The sequence below is a fragment of the Jaculus jaculus genome, chromosome 14, assembly GCF_020740685.1.
Source record: "Jaculus jaculus isolate mJacJac1 chromosome 14, mJacJac1.mat.Y.cur, whole genome shotgun sequence".
Classification (NCBI taxonomy): Eukaryota; Metazoa; Chordata; class Mammalia; order Rodentia; family Dipodidae; genus Jaculus; species Jaculus jaculus.
Window position 1 is genome coordinate 62,423,641 of NC_059115.1, and position 19,163 is coordinate 62,442,803.

The following is a 19,163-nucleotide window of genomic DNA, read 5'->3' on the forward strand; positions in this document are numbered from 1 at the left end:
GACATAGAATTTACTATGTAGCCTCAGGCTGGCCTCTTAACTCACAGCCATCCTCCTACCTCGGCTTGTGCTTCAAAGTGCTGGGATTAAAGGCATGCACCATCATGGCCACCTTCCAACTGAACTCCAGACCCTTGTGCCACCTAGTGGGCATGTGCAACCTGGCACTTGCCTCATCTGTGTGTGTCTGGCACCTTAACGGCTAAGCCATCTCTCCAGCCCTAGACTCTTAATTGGCTTCTTTTAGTATATGTGCTGCCAAAGCTAGCACTTAATTGGCTTCTTTGTCTTTAATCTCCATACCTAAGAATCTTCCTTCCAAAACATTCAAAGCAATAACAGTGCCAAAGAGAAAATTGCCCAATGGCACTGAGTTGCTTCAGAACAAGGTTCACAGTGCCCACAGCTCTTCAGAGTCAGTCTTTATCATCAGTATGAACCACTCCTCTCAGAAGAGCCTTTACTTCATCTGTCAGTAGGCCATGCCACGCTTCGCCTCTCCTGTTTGTGAAACATCTCCTCATACCTTACAATCCAGTAAAATATAACTTCCTCCACTCACAGCCCCTCCAGGCAGAGGTTGCTAAGTTTCCATGAACACTCTGAAAATACCATTTCCTCTCCTATATGTGAACTCTGCTAGAGCAGAGTTTCAATCTTCCCCACCAGGCAGTGACTGGCTCATGGTAAAAATAACTTGTGGCCGAGCGTGGTGGGGCACACCTTTAATCCCAGCACTCGGGAGGCAGGGGTAGGAGGACTGCCGTGAGTTCAAGGCCACCCTGAAACTACATACTGAATTTCAGGTCAGCCTGAGCTAGAATGAGACCCTACCTCAATAATAATAATAATTATAATTTGTGAATGGGATAAAAATAGTATTAGTAACCAAATGCAATTTTACTCTGACAAATACAAATTAGTGGGTTTTTTTCCTAAGTAAAAAACTTAAGTGTTCGATAATATAGAAGTAGTACCTTGTCTACATGGAATATTAAATCCAGTTCACAGACATTTTCAAAGCATTTGTCTAATGTTTCCACAAACACCTATAGGGAAAGACAAAAAGAAAGAAGGTATTTTGAAAAGTGTGAAAGTACATTCAAGCTCATTACTTATAAAGCAAGCAAGTCTTAATTGTACCAAAATGTTTCCATTACTACAACACCCTTTTGAAAACTAAAAACTATACAAACGCAACAAAAAGGAAAGAACCAAAACTATTTTTAAGTAAACTATACTTTACATATGTACATAAAACAAATTTTTTTGAAAATTATTAAAAGTTCAAATATCAGCACCATTACTTATATTTTTAAAAAAACTTAATATCACACAAATAAGGCTCATTACCATCAAGAGAGGGTTTGGAAAAACACTCATTAGAAATAGCTGTTAAAGTATATAAGTAAACAAGGGTGCAAATCGCTCCCCATATTATGAACTGGTTGCTTTTTTCTTGTTATTTATTTGAGAAAGAGGCAGAGAGAGAAGAGAACGGGTGCCCGAGGGCCTTCAGCTGCCACAAACACAGCCCAGGTGCCCACGCCCCTTGTGCGCATGTGACACTGCTCCCGGTGTCCCTGTGCATCTGGCTTATGTGGGACTTTTGAGATTCAGATGTAAGTTTGTAGGCTTCGCAGACAAGCCCCTTAACCACTAAGTCATCTCTCCAGTTATTTTTTTTTAATTAATTTATTTATTCATTAGAGAAAGAGAGAATGCGCAAGCCAGAGCCTTTAGCCACTACAAACAAACTCCAGACGCATGCACCACCATGTGCATCTGACTTATGTGGGACCTGGAGAATCGAACCAGGGTGCTTAGGCTTCGCAGGCATGTGCCTTAACTGCTAAGCCATCTCTCCAGCCCAAACCAGTTATTTTTAACTAGTGCATCAGTTCAAAAGACCAGTAAAATTACTTATATACAAAAGAGAAAGACCACATGATCAGATTTAACTGGGTTCAAACCATTTTGGATAAAGTGTATTGAATGTGTAAGAGTCATGTAAGTAGGTCTGGGTTCAAACCCTAAACATTTCCCCATCGTTTCCCCTGTCATTGTGGAGCTTCCCCTCGAGCCTGTAAGCCAAAAATAAACCTTTTCCCCAGAAGCTGCTCTTGGTCAGGTGCTATCTACCAGCAATGCAAACCTGACTGCAACAGTAAAGTGGTACCGAGGAGTGGGACTGCTGATAGACATCTGACTATGTGGCTTTGGCCTTTTTGGAGGTGATTTTCAAGAGGAAGGTGGAAGGACTTGAAACCTTGGCCTAAGACACAACTTGCAGTGCTGCAAGTACAGCTTGACGGGCTGTTCTGGTCAGAGCTGAGAGACCTGCATGCAGTAAGAACTATGGACTGTGAGGTTTGGCGTATGAGGCCGAGAAAGAGCTTTGCTTGGACTGGGCTAGCAGTTTTATGAGAAGCTTACAGTTATGCCCCTGTCCTGAGAAGTTGTGCAGGGTTCCTTTGCATAGAAACGGACTGGTACGAGCAGAGGGATATAGCACAAAAAGAAAAATCTTTGGGTGAATTGCTGCCTGTTTGGCTACAAATGATAGATCACAAGATTTGAGGTTGGGCCAGTTTCCCCTTGCTAGTGTTTGGCACACTGTCCTGTTGCTATAGTCCACCTATGTGGGCCAGGGGGTGATGTCTACCCTCAGCTCATGCCATCATTTTCCCTGCCATCATGGAGCTTCGCCTCAAGCCTGTAAGCCAAACTAAACCTCTTTTACCCAGAAGCTGCTTTTGGTTGGGTGATTTCTACCAGCAATGTGAACCTGCATGTATGGCTTTGGCCTATTGGGGCTGATTTTCAAGAGGAATGTGGAATGATTTGAAACTTTGGCCTAAGAGATGCCTTGCAGCACTGTAAGTACAGCTTGATGTACTATTCTGGTCAGAGTTGAAAGACCTAAATGTAATAAGAACTATGGACTGTGAAATTTAGATTATGAGGGTGAGAACAGCTTTGCCTAGACTGGGCTAGCAGTTTGTTTGAGAAGCTTGCTATTATGCCCGTGTCCTGAGAAGCTGTGCAGGGTTGCTTTGCGCAGAAATGAACTGGTGTGAGCAGAGGGATATGGCACAGAAGAAATGAAATCTTTGGGCCTAAACTACTGCCCATTCACCTGCAAATTGTTTGAGAGATTACAACCTTTGAGATTGGGCCAGCTGACCTGCACTGGGGCAGCAGAAAGAACGTAGACTCTTTTGAAGCAGCCTGAGTGCTCAAGGAGTGTCCTGTTCTTCAAAGTATGCTTTAATCCCCCCTAGATTAACAAACTGGCACCCTACCTGGTATTATGGAGGATAAGAAATCCAGGAAAGAGAGGGTCATTGCAATATGGTCTTGTGTTTTGGAAATGGCCATGGGCAGTGTGAAGCTGGACGCCTGCATGGAGACCCATTGGAGATGCCGGGACATGAGATGGCTGCTAAGAAAAGCTGCCCACCCAATGAAGTTTTCTAGGACTGTCAGTAGCCTAGCTTGAGGAGCAGAATTGGAATTCCACAGACTTGTTGCTAGTTCGTATTATTGGACTCGGAGATCTGTCACTGGCTAGAGTTGTTGGACTTGGAGCTACAGAGTTTGATATTTTCCCTGTTTAAATCTTGTGTTGGTTAAATGTTTCTTTGCTATGCCCAATGCCATCTTTTATAGTGTGAATGTTTATTCTATGCCATTATGGGTTTGGGGGAGACTTTTTGGTATTATGGCTCAGTTAAAAGATCTTCAGCCGGGTGTTATGTTGCACACCTTGAATCCCAGCACTCAGAGGCAGAGGTAGGAGGATTGCTGTAAGTTCGAGGCCACCCTGAGACTTCATAGTGAATTCCAGGTCAGCCTGGGCTAGAGTGAGACCCTACCTCAAAAAGCCAGAAAAAAAAAAAAGATCTTGGACTAGGGGGATATATGAACATCATTGGAATTGATAAAAAACTATGGGGACTTTTAAAGCCGAATGAATGTATTGCATTTTACATCACGTATGGTTATCAGTGTATGGTGGCCAGGGGGGAATGTGGTGGTTTGAATCAGGTGTCCCCCATAAATTTAGGTGCTCTCAATGCTAGGTTCCCAGCTGATGGGGATCTGGCAATTAATGCTTCCTGGAGGCAGTGTATTGTTGGAAGTGGGCTTATGGGCATTATAGCCAGTTTCCCCATGCCAATGTTAGGCACATTCCCCTGTTGCTATTGTCTACCCTCTGCTCATGCCATTGTTTTCCCCTGCCATCGTGATGTTTCCCTTGGAGCCTGTAAGCCAAAATAAACCTTTTTTCCCAAAAGCTGTTCTTGGTCAAGTTATTTCTGCCAACACTACGAACCTGACTACAACAATTGTCCTAACCTTCCCAGCCTTCCCATAATTTTGTAAGTATGATTTTCTTACTAAAAATAGCTTGTTCTTTCTATCATAGGAGCCTTCCATAAAAGGAGGAAAATTGTTTCAGATAGTGGTGACTACTGGAGAGACTCAAAACTCATTAAAGTGGCCTGGAGAGATGGCTTAGCGGTTAAGCACTTGTCTGTCAGGCCTAAGGACCCCAGTTCGACTCCCCAGGACCCATGTAAGCCAGATGCACAAAGGTGCACATGGGTCTGGAGTTCCTTTGCAGTGGCTGGAGGCCCTGGTGTGCCCATTCTCTCTTTCTATCTATCTCTTTCTCTCTCCCACCCACCAAAAAAAATATATGTGTGTGTATGTGTGTATGTGTGTGTGCGTGTGTGTGTGTGTGTGTGTGTGTGTGTGTGTGTATCATGGTAACTTTACACAAAGTAAAAATAGCTCTGTGACCAACACCTAAATAAAATTTCAGAACATAACCAGCACCTGTCAGACCCCTTTGCATTGTCTATCAGTCACTATACATACATACATACATACATACATACATACATACATACATACATACATACATACATGGTGGCTTGATTCAGGTCCCCATAAACTCAGATGTTCTGAATGCTAGGTTCCCAGCTGATGGAGATTTGGGAATTAACGCCTTCTGGAGGTAATGTATTGTTGGGGGTGGGCTTATGGGTATTATAGCCAGTTTCCTCTTGCCAGTGTTTGGCACACTCTCCTGTTGCTGTGGTCCACCTTATGTTGCCCAGGAGGTGATGTCTACCTTTGGCTCATGCCATCGTTTTGCCCTGCCATCATGGAGCTTCCCCTCAAGTCTGTACACCAAAATTCCCCACTGACGACCCGTCCCCAGTAAGCTCCTCTTGGTCAGGTGATTTCTGCCAGCAAGCAATGCAAACCTGACTGCAACAATTACCAACAATGATAAATATACCTGCTTTTTAATGCTAAGCAATTATTCTTTCTGAATTATATTTAAATGATACCACACACTATGCACTTTTTTGGGATGGCTTCTTTTATTCATGATTACTTTTATGAAATTCACTTCCTGATTATACAATGGCTCACTTACTCTTATATAGTATGACACTGAGTGAATATATCCATGCAATTGTTACAAATCTGGTCTATTTCCAGTAGAAGGATATTATAATAATCAGTGTTGCTAAGACTATTCTTCTACCAGTCTTTTAGTGAATGAATGTATACATATCTCTAAAATGTGTATCTAGGCTGGAAATGCTGAATCATTAGGATTGGAAGTTTAGCTTTAGCTTATACTGGCAAGTAGTTTTAGAAGTGATCATACAAACTTACACTTAAATAGCAGCCAGTAAGAGTTACCACAAGCTGGGCATGGTGGTGCACACCTTTATTCCCTCCACTTGGGAGGAAGAGGCAGGAGGACTGAAGTAAATTCAAGACAATTCTGAGACTACATAGTGAATTCCAGGTCAGCCTGGGCAAGAGCAAGACTCTACCTCAAAAAAACAAGAGTTGCTGGGAATGGTGGGGAATGCCTTTAATCCCAGCACTCAGGAGGCAGAGGTGGAAGATTGCTGTTAAGTTCGAGGCCACCCTGAGACTGCAGAGTGAATCCCAAATCATCCTGAGCTAGAGCGAGACCCTACCTTAAACAAAACAAAAAACAAAAAACAAAACACCCAAGAGTTACCAGAGTTCCACATGATTCTCAGTTCTATTACCATCACTTAACTGTAGTCATACTCATTGGGTATGTTATGTGTATCATGATATGAATCGGAGAGTGTAGCAATTCATTTTTATTAGCCAATTAAGTATCCTGATTTTTCAAATATTTTTTTAAAAATTTTTTATTTATTTGAGAGCGACAGACACAGAGAGAAAGACAGATAGAGGGAGAGAGAGAGAATGGGCGCGCCAGGGCTTCCAGCCTCTGCAAACGAACTCCAGACGCGTGCGCCCCCTTGTGCATCTGGCTAACGTGGGACCTGGGGAACCGAGCCTCGAACCGGGGTCCTTAGGCTTCACAGGCAAGCGCTTAACCACTAAGCCATCTCTCCAGCCCAAGTATCCTGATTTTTATTCCTGTTCAAGATGTCTCATTTCTCTACCAGTCTGTTTTTTTTCTTGTATATAGCCAAAAAAATCCTACATTCTAGATATATCCCGGTAGTCTTTTGTTCAATGCATGCTCAAACCTCATCTTCCACTCTGACTGGCCTTTTAGTCTTCTAGTAGTGTCCACGAAAGCTTTAGAGTTCCAATATAGTCTAATTTTCTTACTTTATAGCAAGTGCCTACAGCAAGGTTTTTATTTTCCATGTTTGTAGTGAATCTGTACAGAGCTGATTTTTGTGTACGTCTTGATTCCCAAGCATCATCAGAGTAACTAACAGAAATGCTAATCAGAACGAGGTTTCCAGCTGCTTCCTTTTACCCATCTCACTTGGTACTTGACAGAATCTGAAATCACCTAGGAGACAAGTCTCTGCGCATGCCTGAGGGCTGTTTATAGAACAGGTTAACTGAGGTAGGAGAGCCTACTCTGACCATGGGCAGCACAGGGGCTGGGGTCCCAAACTGAAAAGAGGGGAGAAGCAAGCTGAGTATTCCTGACTGCAGACTGAATGTGACCCGCTGCTTCACACTCCCGCCGTCACGCCTTCCTCACCACGATGGACCGCGTCCCCGGAACACAGGCAAAAATAAGCTCTTCCTCCCTCAACTTGCTTCAGTATTTTGTTGCAGCAATGAAAGAAGTAACATGTATTGCTTTGGTTCATGTTAGTCACCTCACTTTAACTTTCAAAATAAAACAAGCAAACAACAAAATAACTAGCAAAAATGCCTCCTAAATTGCTTCCTTTCACTATGTGTACTTACAAAAGTTTAGTAGAACCTACTGAATGTATAGGTTATGTTGACCAAGAAAGAAAATAACTTTCTGAGAGCTGTAAGTGTGCCACCTAGAGTATGAAGAGGCAGAGAGCAGGCTTTGGGAGCATGATGGTGGGGCCTCCGCTCCCGCTCTGCGGCTATCCACCTTTTAGCCTTCAGTATCATTTAACCTTTCATTAGTCTCAGAAAGCTATAAAATGATGATATAACTACTTCCAATGTTATCACAAAGATTTGGCTCAACTACTTAGTTAGAAAACAGCACAATTCCCAAATGACAGTCAATATTGTGTATCTGGGGAATGTTTACAAATATGATGACTGTAAAATTAAAATAGTGATACAAGTCAAATTTTTCTGGTAAATACTGATGCAAAAGCAAGAATACATGCCCTGGCTGCTAAGACTTTGTGATTTCCCTGTTAACATAAAAAAAAAAGCCTGGGGGTGGGAGCTGGGGAAATAAATGGCTTAGTGGTTATGGCATTTGCCTGCAAAGCCTGAGGACCCAGGTTTGATTCCTTAGGACCCACCCAGATGCACAAGGGGGCATATGTGTCTGGAGTTCGTATGCAGTGGCTAGAGGCCCTGGCATGCCCATTCTCTTTCTCTCTCATAAATAAATAATTTTTTTTTTAAAGAAAAGGGCTGGAAGAGGGTGGCTCAGTAGTCAAAGGCACTTGCTTGCAGAGCCTGACAGCCCAGGTTTGATCTCCCAGTATCCACATAAAGCCAGAGGCACAAAGTGATACATGAATCTGGAATTCATTTGCAGTGGCTGGAGGCCCTGGCATGCCAATTCCCTCTATCTCTCATTCTCTCTTTCCTCTCTGCTTTAAGTGAATAAATAAATAAATACAGCCAGGCATGGTGGCACATGCCTTTAATTCCAGCACACGGGAAGCAGAGGCATGAGGATCGCCATGAGTTCAAAGCCACCCTGAGACTACGTAGTGAATTCCAGGTCAGCCTCGGCTAGAGTGAAACCCTACCTCAAAAAAATAAATAAGGGCTGGAGAGATGGCTTAGTGGTTAAGCGCTTGCCTGTGAAACCTAAGGACCCCGGTTCGAGGCTTGGTTCCCCAGGTCCCACGTTAGCCAGATGCACAAGGGGGCGCACGTGTCTGGAGTTCGTTTGCAGAGGCTGGAAGCCCTGGCGCGCCCATTCTCTCTCTCTCCCTCTATCTGTCTTTCTCTCTGTGTCTGTCGCTCTCAAATAAATAAATAAAAATTTAAAAATAAATAAATAAATAAAATAAACATCACCCACACTTAAACCAGAGTACCAATTTGACAATAGCCAACACTAAAACAAAAGTGCCTTTTCAGCAAAATGTCATTATAACTATATGTTCTTAGTTTATGAAAATAACACAAGATTCATGAAGAACTCAATGTTTAGTTTTTAAAAAACCAGATTCTCTTAAAAACCTGACATTAGTTTGCTTTTGAGTCAACAGATATTTAATGTAATTAAAAAAGCAGAGTCCCGTAGTGCATATAAACTGATCTTTAATATGAGTACAAAAAACAATCTGTAGACTTACAGAAAGAAATCTTAAGGGCTTAGGAGATGGCTCAGCAGTTAAAAGTACTTACTTGCAAAACCTGATGGCCAGAGTTCAATTCCCCATTACCCAAATAAAGCCAGATGTACAATGTGGTGCTTGTATTTGGATTCCATTTACAGCAACAAGAAGCCCTGGTGTGCCCATTCTCATTCTCTCTCCCTCCTCCTCCCCCTCTCTCCCTCCCTTCCTCCCTCTCCCTCCCTCCCTCCCTCCTTCCCTCTCTCCTTCCCTCCCTCCCTCCCTCCCTCCCCCTCTCTCTCTCTCTCTCTCTCACACACACACAAATAAATAAACTTTTAAAGAAACTTTTTAAAAAAATTAAAGTACTTTTGGAGGTTCTAACCTGGACAAAATAGTAATACAACTGCTGTCATATTATAATTTTTAAAGAATGAATTTTAAAAGCCCAGAACCTAGAAGTGACGTAGTCAATAGCACCCTCTTGTGTCTAGTTATAAAAAACACAAAGCCAATTTTGAACAACAGGTGCCATCTAGTAAAGCAGGCTGACGTCCTGCCACTGTCCCTAGGGCTTTAAAGAGACTTGTCTACCCTCACATTCATCCCACATATACAAAGAAAGTGTTCATCACGTTTAGCCATCACGGAAGTACAAATTAAAATCCCCCTAAGATTCCATCTCACTTGAGTCAAAATGGCTAGCAACAAAAAGATAAACAATGCTGGTGAGAATATGGGGGAAAAGGAACCCTTATTCACTGTTGGGTCCACAAACTGGTATGGATGGCCATTATGGAAATCAGTGTGGAGGTTTCTCAAAAAGCTAAAACTAAGGGCCGGGCGTGCTGGCACATGCCTCTAATCCCAGCACTTGGGAAGCAGAGATAGGAGGATGGCCATGAGTTCAAGGCCACCCTGCGACTACATTGTGAATTTCAGGTCAGCCTGACCTAGAGTGAGACCCTACCTCAAAAAACAAACAAATAAAAAAAGCTAAAACTAGATTTAACCACGTGATACAGCTATACCACTTCTGGGCATATACCCTACGGACTCTCTACACTTTAATAAAGCCATATTTATGGCTGCTCTATTCACAATAGCTAGGCAATAGAACCAACCTAGATGTTCACCAACTGATGAATGGTTAATGAAGATGTGATATATTTAACACAATGGAATTTTATTCAGCTGTAAAGAAAAAATGAAATTATGAAATTCATAGGAAAATGGATAAAACTGGCTAGAAAAATTCATACTGGGTGACATAAACCAGATTCTGAAACATGTTCACTCTCATTTGCAAATCCTAGCTTCAAATTCCAATTTCTAGATTAGTGGGTGTGTAAATCAGAACGAGTGTCTGTAGAGGCCAGGAAGCTAGAAAAAGGCCACGGGAAGGGGCGGTTATAAAGGACAGGATGCATGGGACACAAAAAGTAGAGGGATAATCATGGGAGGGAGAGGTTTAAGTAGGGAGAGAGACACATGTATTTTGAAAATGTCAAAATTGAAAATAAGAAAAAGTACAGTTGGAAAACTTGAAGTGTTTAGATTCAGTAACAGCAGTTATCAATGTTAATTTCCCAATGAGGGGCATGAGGGAGTGCTTTTCTCTGATTTAGTTGTCTTTCTTCCTTTCGTATTTTTAGTTTTTTGAGGAAGGGTCTCACTCTAGTCCAGGCTGATCTGGAATTCACACCGTACTCCCAGGTTGGCCTCGAACACATAGGCATCCTCCTACCTCTGCTCCCAAGTGCTGGGATTAAAGCATGTGCCACCACACCCAGCTCTTCACCTTTTTAAAAGATTTTTATTTATTAGAGAGAGACAGGGAGAGAAAGAATGGGTGCATCAGTGTCTCTAGCCACTGTGAACAAACTCCAGATGCATGTGTCACCTTGTGGATCTGGCTTACGTGGATCCTGGGGGAATTGAACCTGGGTCCTTTAGCTTTGCAGGCAAACTCCTTAACTGTTAAGCCATCCCCTCCAGCCCTTTATTACATTTTCTTAACTTTTCCTACAAGTATATATTGTACATCGATCATATTCTGTCCCATCCCCTACTCTTTTTACTTTTCTTCCCCTCTCCCATGAGAGTCCCCTTTGAACCTACAGAGTTTTACTTCTCCTTTCATGCCATATAAACATACATAATTTATGTATCTACAAAAAAATCTAGGAGCAACAAAAAAAAATAGATGCTATTTGTCTGAGATAGGCTTAATATGACTAAATATTTGTTTCCATTTTCCTGCAAATGACTTTTGTTTTGGTTTTTCAAGGTAGGGTCTCACTCTAGCCCAGGCTGACCTGGAATTCACTATGGAGTCTCTCAGGGTAGCCTCACACTCATGGCGATCCTCCTACCTCCGCCTCCTGAGTGCTAGGATTAAAGGCATGCGCCACCACACCTGGCTGACAATTCTTTTTTATGGCTAAGAAAATTTTTGTTGTGTGCATATATGTCACATTTTCTGTATCCCTTTCTCTGTTGTTAGACAACCAGGTTGGTTCCAAAATTTACATACTGTGAATAATGCTTTAAAAAAAAACCTGACATGCAAGCAGTCTCTTGTAACATGTTAACGGGGAATGGTATAGCCGCGCTATATGGAAGATATATTCTTAGTGTTTTGAGTGTGAAACCAAATATAACCATCTTAAAAACAGGCCCAGGCCTGACTTAGAGAACTAGCTGGCCAATGTGCTAACCTTTTGCTTCTGTAAACTTTGCTTGCTTAATTGCTGCCTTTCCCCTAATGTTTCTGAGGAATCTCCACTTCAAGGACATTGCAGAAACACTCCACGGGGGGGGGGGGGGGGGCGTGGGGGGGGGGTTCGACCACCTAATTAGATAAGAAACTGAGGAGTCTGTACTTCAAGGACAATGGAGATGACTTCATCTGCCTAGAGTGCCCCTAGCTCCTGCCCCCAACTTTGCCTGCTGAAACCCCAAGCCAATCAGAACCGTTTAAATCAACCAATTATGTATGTATCCCCTACTTCTTTGTTCGAATTCCTATATGAACCCCTTCCCCAGGGGGCTCTCTCTGTGCCGGACTGTGGGGACGGAGCCCAGGCCTAGACTTGCAATAAAGAAACCTGTTGCTTTTGCATTCGAGTGTCTCAGCTTCTGTGGCGGTTCTCTGAGTGACTCTTGGGTGACTGGGGGACTTGGCTCCTGGTCAGGGGTCTTGGTACAACGTTGAGAACCTTCCATAGTGGCTGAAGTAGTTTATATTCCCACTAGCAGTGTATAAAGGGTTGCTTCTGGCCTATAACCTGAAATCTTCCTGCCTCACTCCCGAGCGCTCAAATTTCAAATTGCAGGCATATGCAATTTGATAGGTAGGATCTCACTGTAGCCCAGGCAGGCCTTGAACTCATGGCAATCCTCCTATCTCTGCCTCCTGAGTGCTGGGACTAAAGGCATGTGCCATCATGCCTGGCTTAAAAACAATTTTCTAAAACCTTTCTCTTAAACATTTTCCATGACTACAGTATAAGGGCACTGGGATACAGTGAGACCTTCCCTCAAAAAATCTAAAATAAACAAACAAAAAAACAAATATCCTAAGAAAAGCTTAGTTGTTAGTTCTCAAGTTTTCACTACAAAATTCACTAGGTGGGTGCTGTTAAAAATTGTTACATGTTGTGGTGGTTTGAATAGAATAGATGGCCCCCAATATATTCAGTTGTTTGTTTGTAGTTTGCATCTGTAGCACCTGGCTGGAGGCAGTGTCACTGGGCCGATCTTAAGGTGTGGTGGTGGGTTTCAGATTGCAATCTAAAGATATGCAAAGTGTGCCTAGCAAGAGTTCCTGAAGTGTGCTGTGGCTTTTGGCTTTTTGGCAAGTGCTTCTCTCTCTCTGCTTGGTCCTGTGGAGGCAGGCCGTCTTCTTCTGCCACTTATGGAGCTTCCCCGGGATCTGTAAGCTTCAGTAAAAATCCTTTCCTCCATAACTGTGCCTGGTCTGGAAGTTCATCTCAGTGAACCTGAATCTGTCTGCTACACATGTAGTACAGAAAAACCACAGCAGAAATTTAGAATGACCCATTATTATGTCTCCATGATCACTGCAGCATGATATACTAACTGATGACAGCATGCATGCTTGCAATGCACAAGGTGGCGCACTGTTTACTGTGCAAATACTTTAACACTTCCAATGAAGACATGATACAGAAGAAAGGACTCTTTTTTTTTTTTTTTATTATTTATTTGAGAGCGACAGACACAGAGAGAAAGACAGATAGAGGGAGACAGAGAGAATGGGCGCGCCAGGGCTTCCAGCCTCTGCAAACGAACTCCAGACACGTGCGCCCCCTTGTGCATCTGGCTAACGTGGGACCTGGGGAACCGAGCCTCGAACCGGGGTCCTTAGGCTTCACAGGCAAGCGCTTAACTGCTAAGCCATCTCTCCAGCCCAGGACTCTTTTTTTAAATATATATTTTATTTTTTTATTTGATAGAAAGAGGCAGAGAGAGAGAGAGAGAGAATGGGCGTGCCAGGGCCTCCAGCCACTGCAAGCAAACTCCAAATGTGTGTGTCCCCTTATACATCTGGCTTACGTGGGTACTGCAGAATCAAACTGGGATCCTTTGGCTTTGCAGGCAAACACCTTAATTGCTAAGCCATCTCTCCAACACAATAGAAAGGACTCTTAAAAAGCTAGCTACTGGGCTAGAGAGATGGCGTAGCAGTTAAGCACTTGCCTGTGAAGCCTAAGGACCCCGGTTCACGGCTAGATTCCCCAGGACTCACGTTAGCCAGATGCACAAGGGGACACACACATCTGGAGTTTGTTCGCATGGGCAGGAGGCCCCAGCATGCCCGTTCTCTCTCTCTTTGTGCTTTTCTCTCTCAAAAAAATAAATAAAAAATAAACTATTAAAAAAAAGCTAGCTACTAATTCTGAAATTTATCAGTCAGTACACCTGAATAGTATATAATCACAAATAAGAAAGATTTTCTTTTTATCAACTTATGAGGAATCTTAAAGCAAACAGATTGTACAATACAATGATATAAGCTTCACATAAAAGTATTAATAATGCCTGCTTCCAGATTTTATACAAGATATAAAGGTTTATCTGGGGCAACATATGGATACTTTACGGACACTAAATCTTTGCATAAAAATATATGCTTCCATGATCATTTGAGTGGTATCTTTTTAACACTGAACTATCAAAATTGTTGTTATGTCTAGTTGATGCCTTTCTGATGTATTCTCTAAGGAACACACAAGACCAGGAAGTTCTGACCTACACTCTTCTTGGTTTCCAATTTTCCATTTAAATTTTCATTTCAGAGTTGCCATTCTCAAAACTAGAAGATGAACAAATCAAGAAAATCAGTTCTAAATAAACTCTGAATAGCTACTTGATGAGATAAAAGCAAAAACTGAGCTACTCGATTCATTGCTGTTCACTCAGCCAATGTTTTTAAAGTGACTGACTCAAATGCTCAGCACTCCTCCTTAAGCATTTAATGAACTGTGATAATCAAAAGGAAAGACATCAGCTTCTGAATTTTCAATGGGTTCTTGGTAGTGACCTGTTATATAAATTATAGAACTTTCTCTCTCTCTCTTTTTTGTAACATAGTAAGCCAGCATATGATAACTCCCAAAACTCTGTAATGAGAAAAACAATATAATTTTCCTAAAATCCTCTTTTATGCACTTATCTAATATCGAAATTAATGACCAGTATGAGGTCTGGCTCAGTGGTAAAGGCATGCATAGCACATGTAAACACACCAGGGTTCCATCACTTACACAAAAACAAAGGAGCTGCAAAGATGGCTCCATGGATAAGAGCACTTAAGCATGAGAGCAAGAGAAGTGCATCAAACCACCCCCATTTATCTCCTCAGCACCCACATCAAAAAAGCTAGGTGTGAGCCAGGCACGGCTTTGATCCCAGCACTGAGGAGGCAGAGGTAGGATCATCTTGAGTTCTAGGCCACCCTGAGACTACAAAGTGAATTCCAGGTCATCCTGGGATAGAGTGAAACCCTACCTCAAACCCCCAGCCCATACACAAAAAAAGAAAAAAGCTAGGTGTGGCCAGGTGTGTCTATAAACATAATCTGCAGAGACCAGAGAATCCCTGAAAGTTACTAGCAGGAAAAAGCAGCCTCCAGGGTGAGGGAGAGACCTCTTCTCAAGGAACTGCAGGGATGATACAGAAGGACACCCACAACTGTCCTCTGGCCTCTGTACACACATGCATACACGACACACATCATACCACACACTCTACACATACAAAAACCACACACCACCACAGCCATTAGTTTGCATACTAATGGCTAAAAAAATCTGCAGCACAAAAGACAGTTTTCACTTTCCACAAGTATGCAAAAGAATTCATCTCATACACTGTTAGGCCCTTGTTCTTCCGACAGTTCCCCCATCTGAGATAAATCAACTCTTTTGTAATTAAGATGAACCACAACATCAAAATAAAGATGGGGATAGGGACACGGCTTAATGGTTAAAGCATCTGCCTGCAAAGCCAAAGGACCCTGGTTCAATTCCCCAGGACCCATGTAAGCCAGATATACAAGGGGCACATGCATCTGGAGTTTGTTTGCAGTGGCTGGAGGCCCTGGCATGTCCATTCTCTGTCTCCTATCGCTGTCTTTTTCTACTTGCAAATAAAAATAACAACAAATAAATAGGAAGCTATTTCCAAATAAAGATGAAAGTATCAGGACACAAGTCCACAATACTTCTGATTGACCTCTAAGAAAATTCACATTCAGTTTAATCCTTTTAAATTATAATACTTCTCTTTAATAAAAGAAACTGAAGCCAGGCATGGTGACACACGCCTTTAATCCCAGCACTTGGGAGGCAGAGGTAGGAGGATCGCTGAGAGTACAAGGCCACCCTGAGACAACAGAGTGAATTCCAGGTCAGCCTGGATTAGTGTGAGACCCTACCTCGTAAAACCAAAAAAAAAAGAAAAAAGAAACTGAATGTTAAACGAGAACCTTGTTCTATCTTAGCTCCAGTGACTCTAGTGGGTTTGATTAACTCAGTTAGTGAACAATATGTGGTAGATAGCTAACAGAAAGTACAGTGCTATATAATTTTTGTTATAGAAATACAATGCTTTGAAATAAAAATACAAGGGCTTGAAAGATGCCTAAGCCATTAAGATGCTTGCCTGCAAAGTTGTAACAACCGGTGTTTGATTCCCAAGTATCACATAAAGCCCGATGCACAAGGAGGCACATGCACCTGGAGTTAGTTTGCAGGGGCTGAAGGCCTCCGTGTGCCCATTTTGCCCTCCATCCCCCCTGCTTGCAAATAATTTTTTTTAATTAAAAGCTGGGTATGATAGCTTTGCTTTTTATCTTATTTCTGCTTATCACTTAGCATTTTTATTTTTATTTTGCTTTTACAAAAATTATTTAAAGCTTTAGTTTAGCCACTTGCAATATTTCTAAGCTTGGTAACTCAGTATTTATTACTAAACTCCAATGCTTGGTTATTTCTCAGTTATTCTATAACTACATTCAAACTATGTCTCCCTTCTTATTTAAAAAAAAAAAAAACATAAAATTTATCTGACAAAAAAACTTCCTACTTAAAGGCTATTTTCTCCACCTTACAACTCATTTACACCATATCCATATTTAAACTATCCAAAAAAAGAACAAAAACATAAATTTGGTGTTTTCCCCTTAATTTGTAGCCACTATGGTTTTTCTATGTTAATTTTTAAACTTTTAATGATGATACTACAAAGTACAAAATCTACAATGTAATAAGAGCAAAATGATTTTCAAAAATTAACACACCAATGTAAATAGCATTCAGAGAAAAAAATGTTTCTAGCCACTGTGGAAGAGGTGGCAGAAAATATGTTAAGTGTCAAAGGAAGGGGAGGACTGTTTGCAACGCTGTCAGCCACCTCAAAGTGGCGTTGATACCCATGACCTCACAGGGACTAAATCTATCTACACAGGACCTGCCTAGCAGGAGGGGGAAATGATGACATCAAAATAGAAGAGACTAGTTAGAAAGAGGGGCTTCATTGGAAGGAGGGAAAGGAACAGTGGTAAGAGGGAGATTATGATCATGGTATATTGTCTATTTTATGTTGTTTCTAGCACATAGTAATCCCTACATTTTATTTTCTGTCTAACTCTTCTGATTAACCTTTGGCCTTTACTGTCAGCTATATTACACAGAATATTAAATATGAGCATAAAATTCATTCATTCATTCACTCATCCAACAACCAATTGTTGAAAAGGTGGCTGATTGTAAAATGAAGTCTAGTTATGAAACGGAAGATGGAACAGAAGGCAAAATTCACTGAAGAAGAGGGGTTCCAGGTTTCACAATGCCAGGACAGCTCATGGTAGAATTATACACATTGTTAGAAAAAGTGAGAAGTGGAGAGGAGGAAATGCAGGGAAGACTTGGTCAGCTCAACAGCAGAGAAAGGCTCTTACCTGCAAAGCCAAAGGACCCAGATTTGATTCCCTATGACCCATGTAAGCCAGACGCATTAGGTGGCGTAGGTATTTAGAGTTGATTTGCAGTGGCTGGAGGCTCTAGCATGCCCATTCTCTCTCTCTCTCTCTCTCTCTCTCTCTCTCTCTCTCTCTCTCTCTCACACACACACACACACACACACACACACACACACACACGCCCATATAAACAAACAACTTTCCTTACAAACTAGGGGATACTTTGGGGTGGTGGGGGGTGTAGTCATTGGAATTCTCTGGTTGCAGGGCAGTCTACCTTGCCTCAAGGCTTGGGCCACTTCAGGGAAATGATAATCAGGTGATTTAGGCCATTCAGTAAGTGAAAATTGGAATGGGTGGTCTGGGTCACTCTTGGGAAACAGAGTTACAATAAACTGGCAGTCAGAGTCCAAAAATGGAGACATTCTGGTTCTAACACACATGAACACTGAAATCCAACAATAGGAACAGTATGTATTGAGTTTCAGTGGTGGTTTATACTGACTGTCAAGCTGACATGACTCAGAATCACCTAGGAGACAAACTTCTAGGCTTTATCTGAGAAATTATCTTGATTAGGCCTGGTAAGGAGGGAAGACTCACTTTTAACTATGGACATCACAATTCTATGGGATGAAGTCCTAGGCTAAATACAAAGAAGAAAGTGGACTGAGCACCAGCATTCCTTGATCTTTGCTTCCTGACTATGAACACAATGTGACCATCTGCTTCCCCCACCATCATGGAATGTAGCCTCTAACTGTGAGCCAAACTAAGCCCTTCCTTCTTAACTTACTTTTGTCAAGTATCATGTCCCAGCAATGAGAAAGGTAAGGACAAAAATCTATTACTAGAGTCAGTTCTCTACAGACTCGCTGTCTCTACACATATTGTGAGCAGAAGCATTTGCTGTCTCTGTCCTAGTCTACTTTTCAATCATGCCACTAACAGCCTTGGAAAATAGTCTTCCTCCAGAGAAAAAGGCAAGTTTATAAAGAAAGAGACAATCTCCTCTTCTTACATGGAGCAGACATGCATCCTACCCACTGTGGAGGATTCCAGCTCCCTAAGCTTTGGGTTCCTCTGAAGGACTCAGGAAGGCATGACAGGCCTCAGAATCATCAATAGGCCTAAGTTTCTGTTTCCCAAGGTCAGTTTCCTGATAAGGGAACAGACTGTACCATGCATTCCTGTGGTCATAGATAAGTTTGCTTAAAATAAGTTTGCTTAAAGTTCCTAAAATACACATAGCCAATTACTATAAAGGTTACCTAATCTGGGCTGGAGAGATGGCTTAGCGGTTAAGCACTTGCCTGAGAAGCCTAAGGACCCCGGTTCAAGGCTCAATTCCCCAGGACCCACGTTAGCCAGATGCACAAGGGGGCGCATGCATCTGGAGTTCGTTTGCAGTGGCTGGAGGCCCTGGCGCGCCCATTCTCTGTCTGTCTCTCTCTCTCTCTCTCTCTCTGCCTCTTTCTCTCTCTGTCACTCTCAAATAAATAAAAATATTTAAAAAAAAAAAAAAAGGTTACCTAATCTGCTTGGAATCCCCCTATCCCCCTGTCCACCAGCTTTGCCCACCAGTATCCTAAGCCTATCAGAAAAATACAAGTGCAGTTACTGCTTAAATCAACCAATCATGTAACCATTCCCCTACTTCTTTGTTCAAATCCCTATAAGAAACCTGACCCTGGCTACTCAGGCCTCTTGTACGGATCCACTGTGCAGCTGAAGTCAAGAGTCCAAGCTTAAGCACGAAATAAAGCTCCCTGCCTTTGCATGCGTGCTTGGTTCTCCTTGGTGGTCGCTGGGGGCGCCAAGAACTGGGCATAACACCTCCACCGTGTATTTTAAGCTGC

General features: G+C 42.2%; 1 protein-coding gene across 2 annotated transcripts in view; it reads right to left on the minus strand.

The window, feature by feature from the left end:
• Positions 1–19,163, minus strand: part of Ap3s1 (adaptor related protein complex 3 subunit sigma 1) — a 60,713-nt gene that overhangs the window by 13,088 nt on the left and 28,462 nt on the right. For both annotated transcript variants that reach the window (XM_004651561.2, XM_045134240.1), the window contains exon 4: positions 978–1,049. In XM_004651561.2, coding sequence (XP_004651618.1) covers positions 978–1,049 — 72 coding nt within the window. The remainder of the gene's footprint in view (positions 1–977; positions 1,050–19,163) is intronic.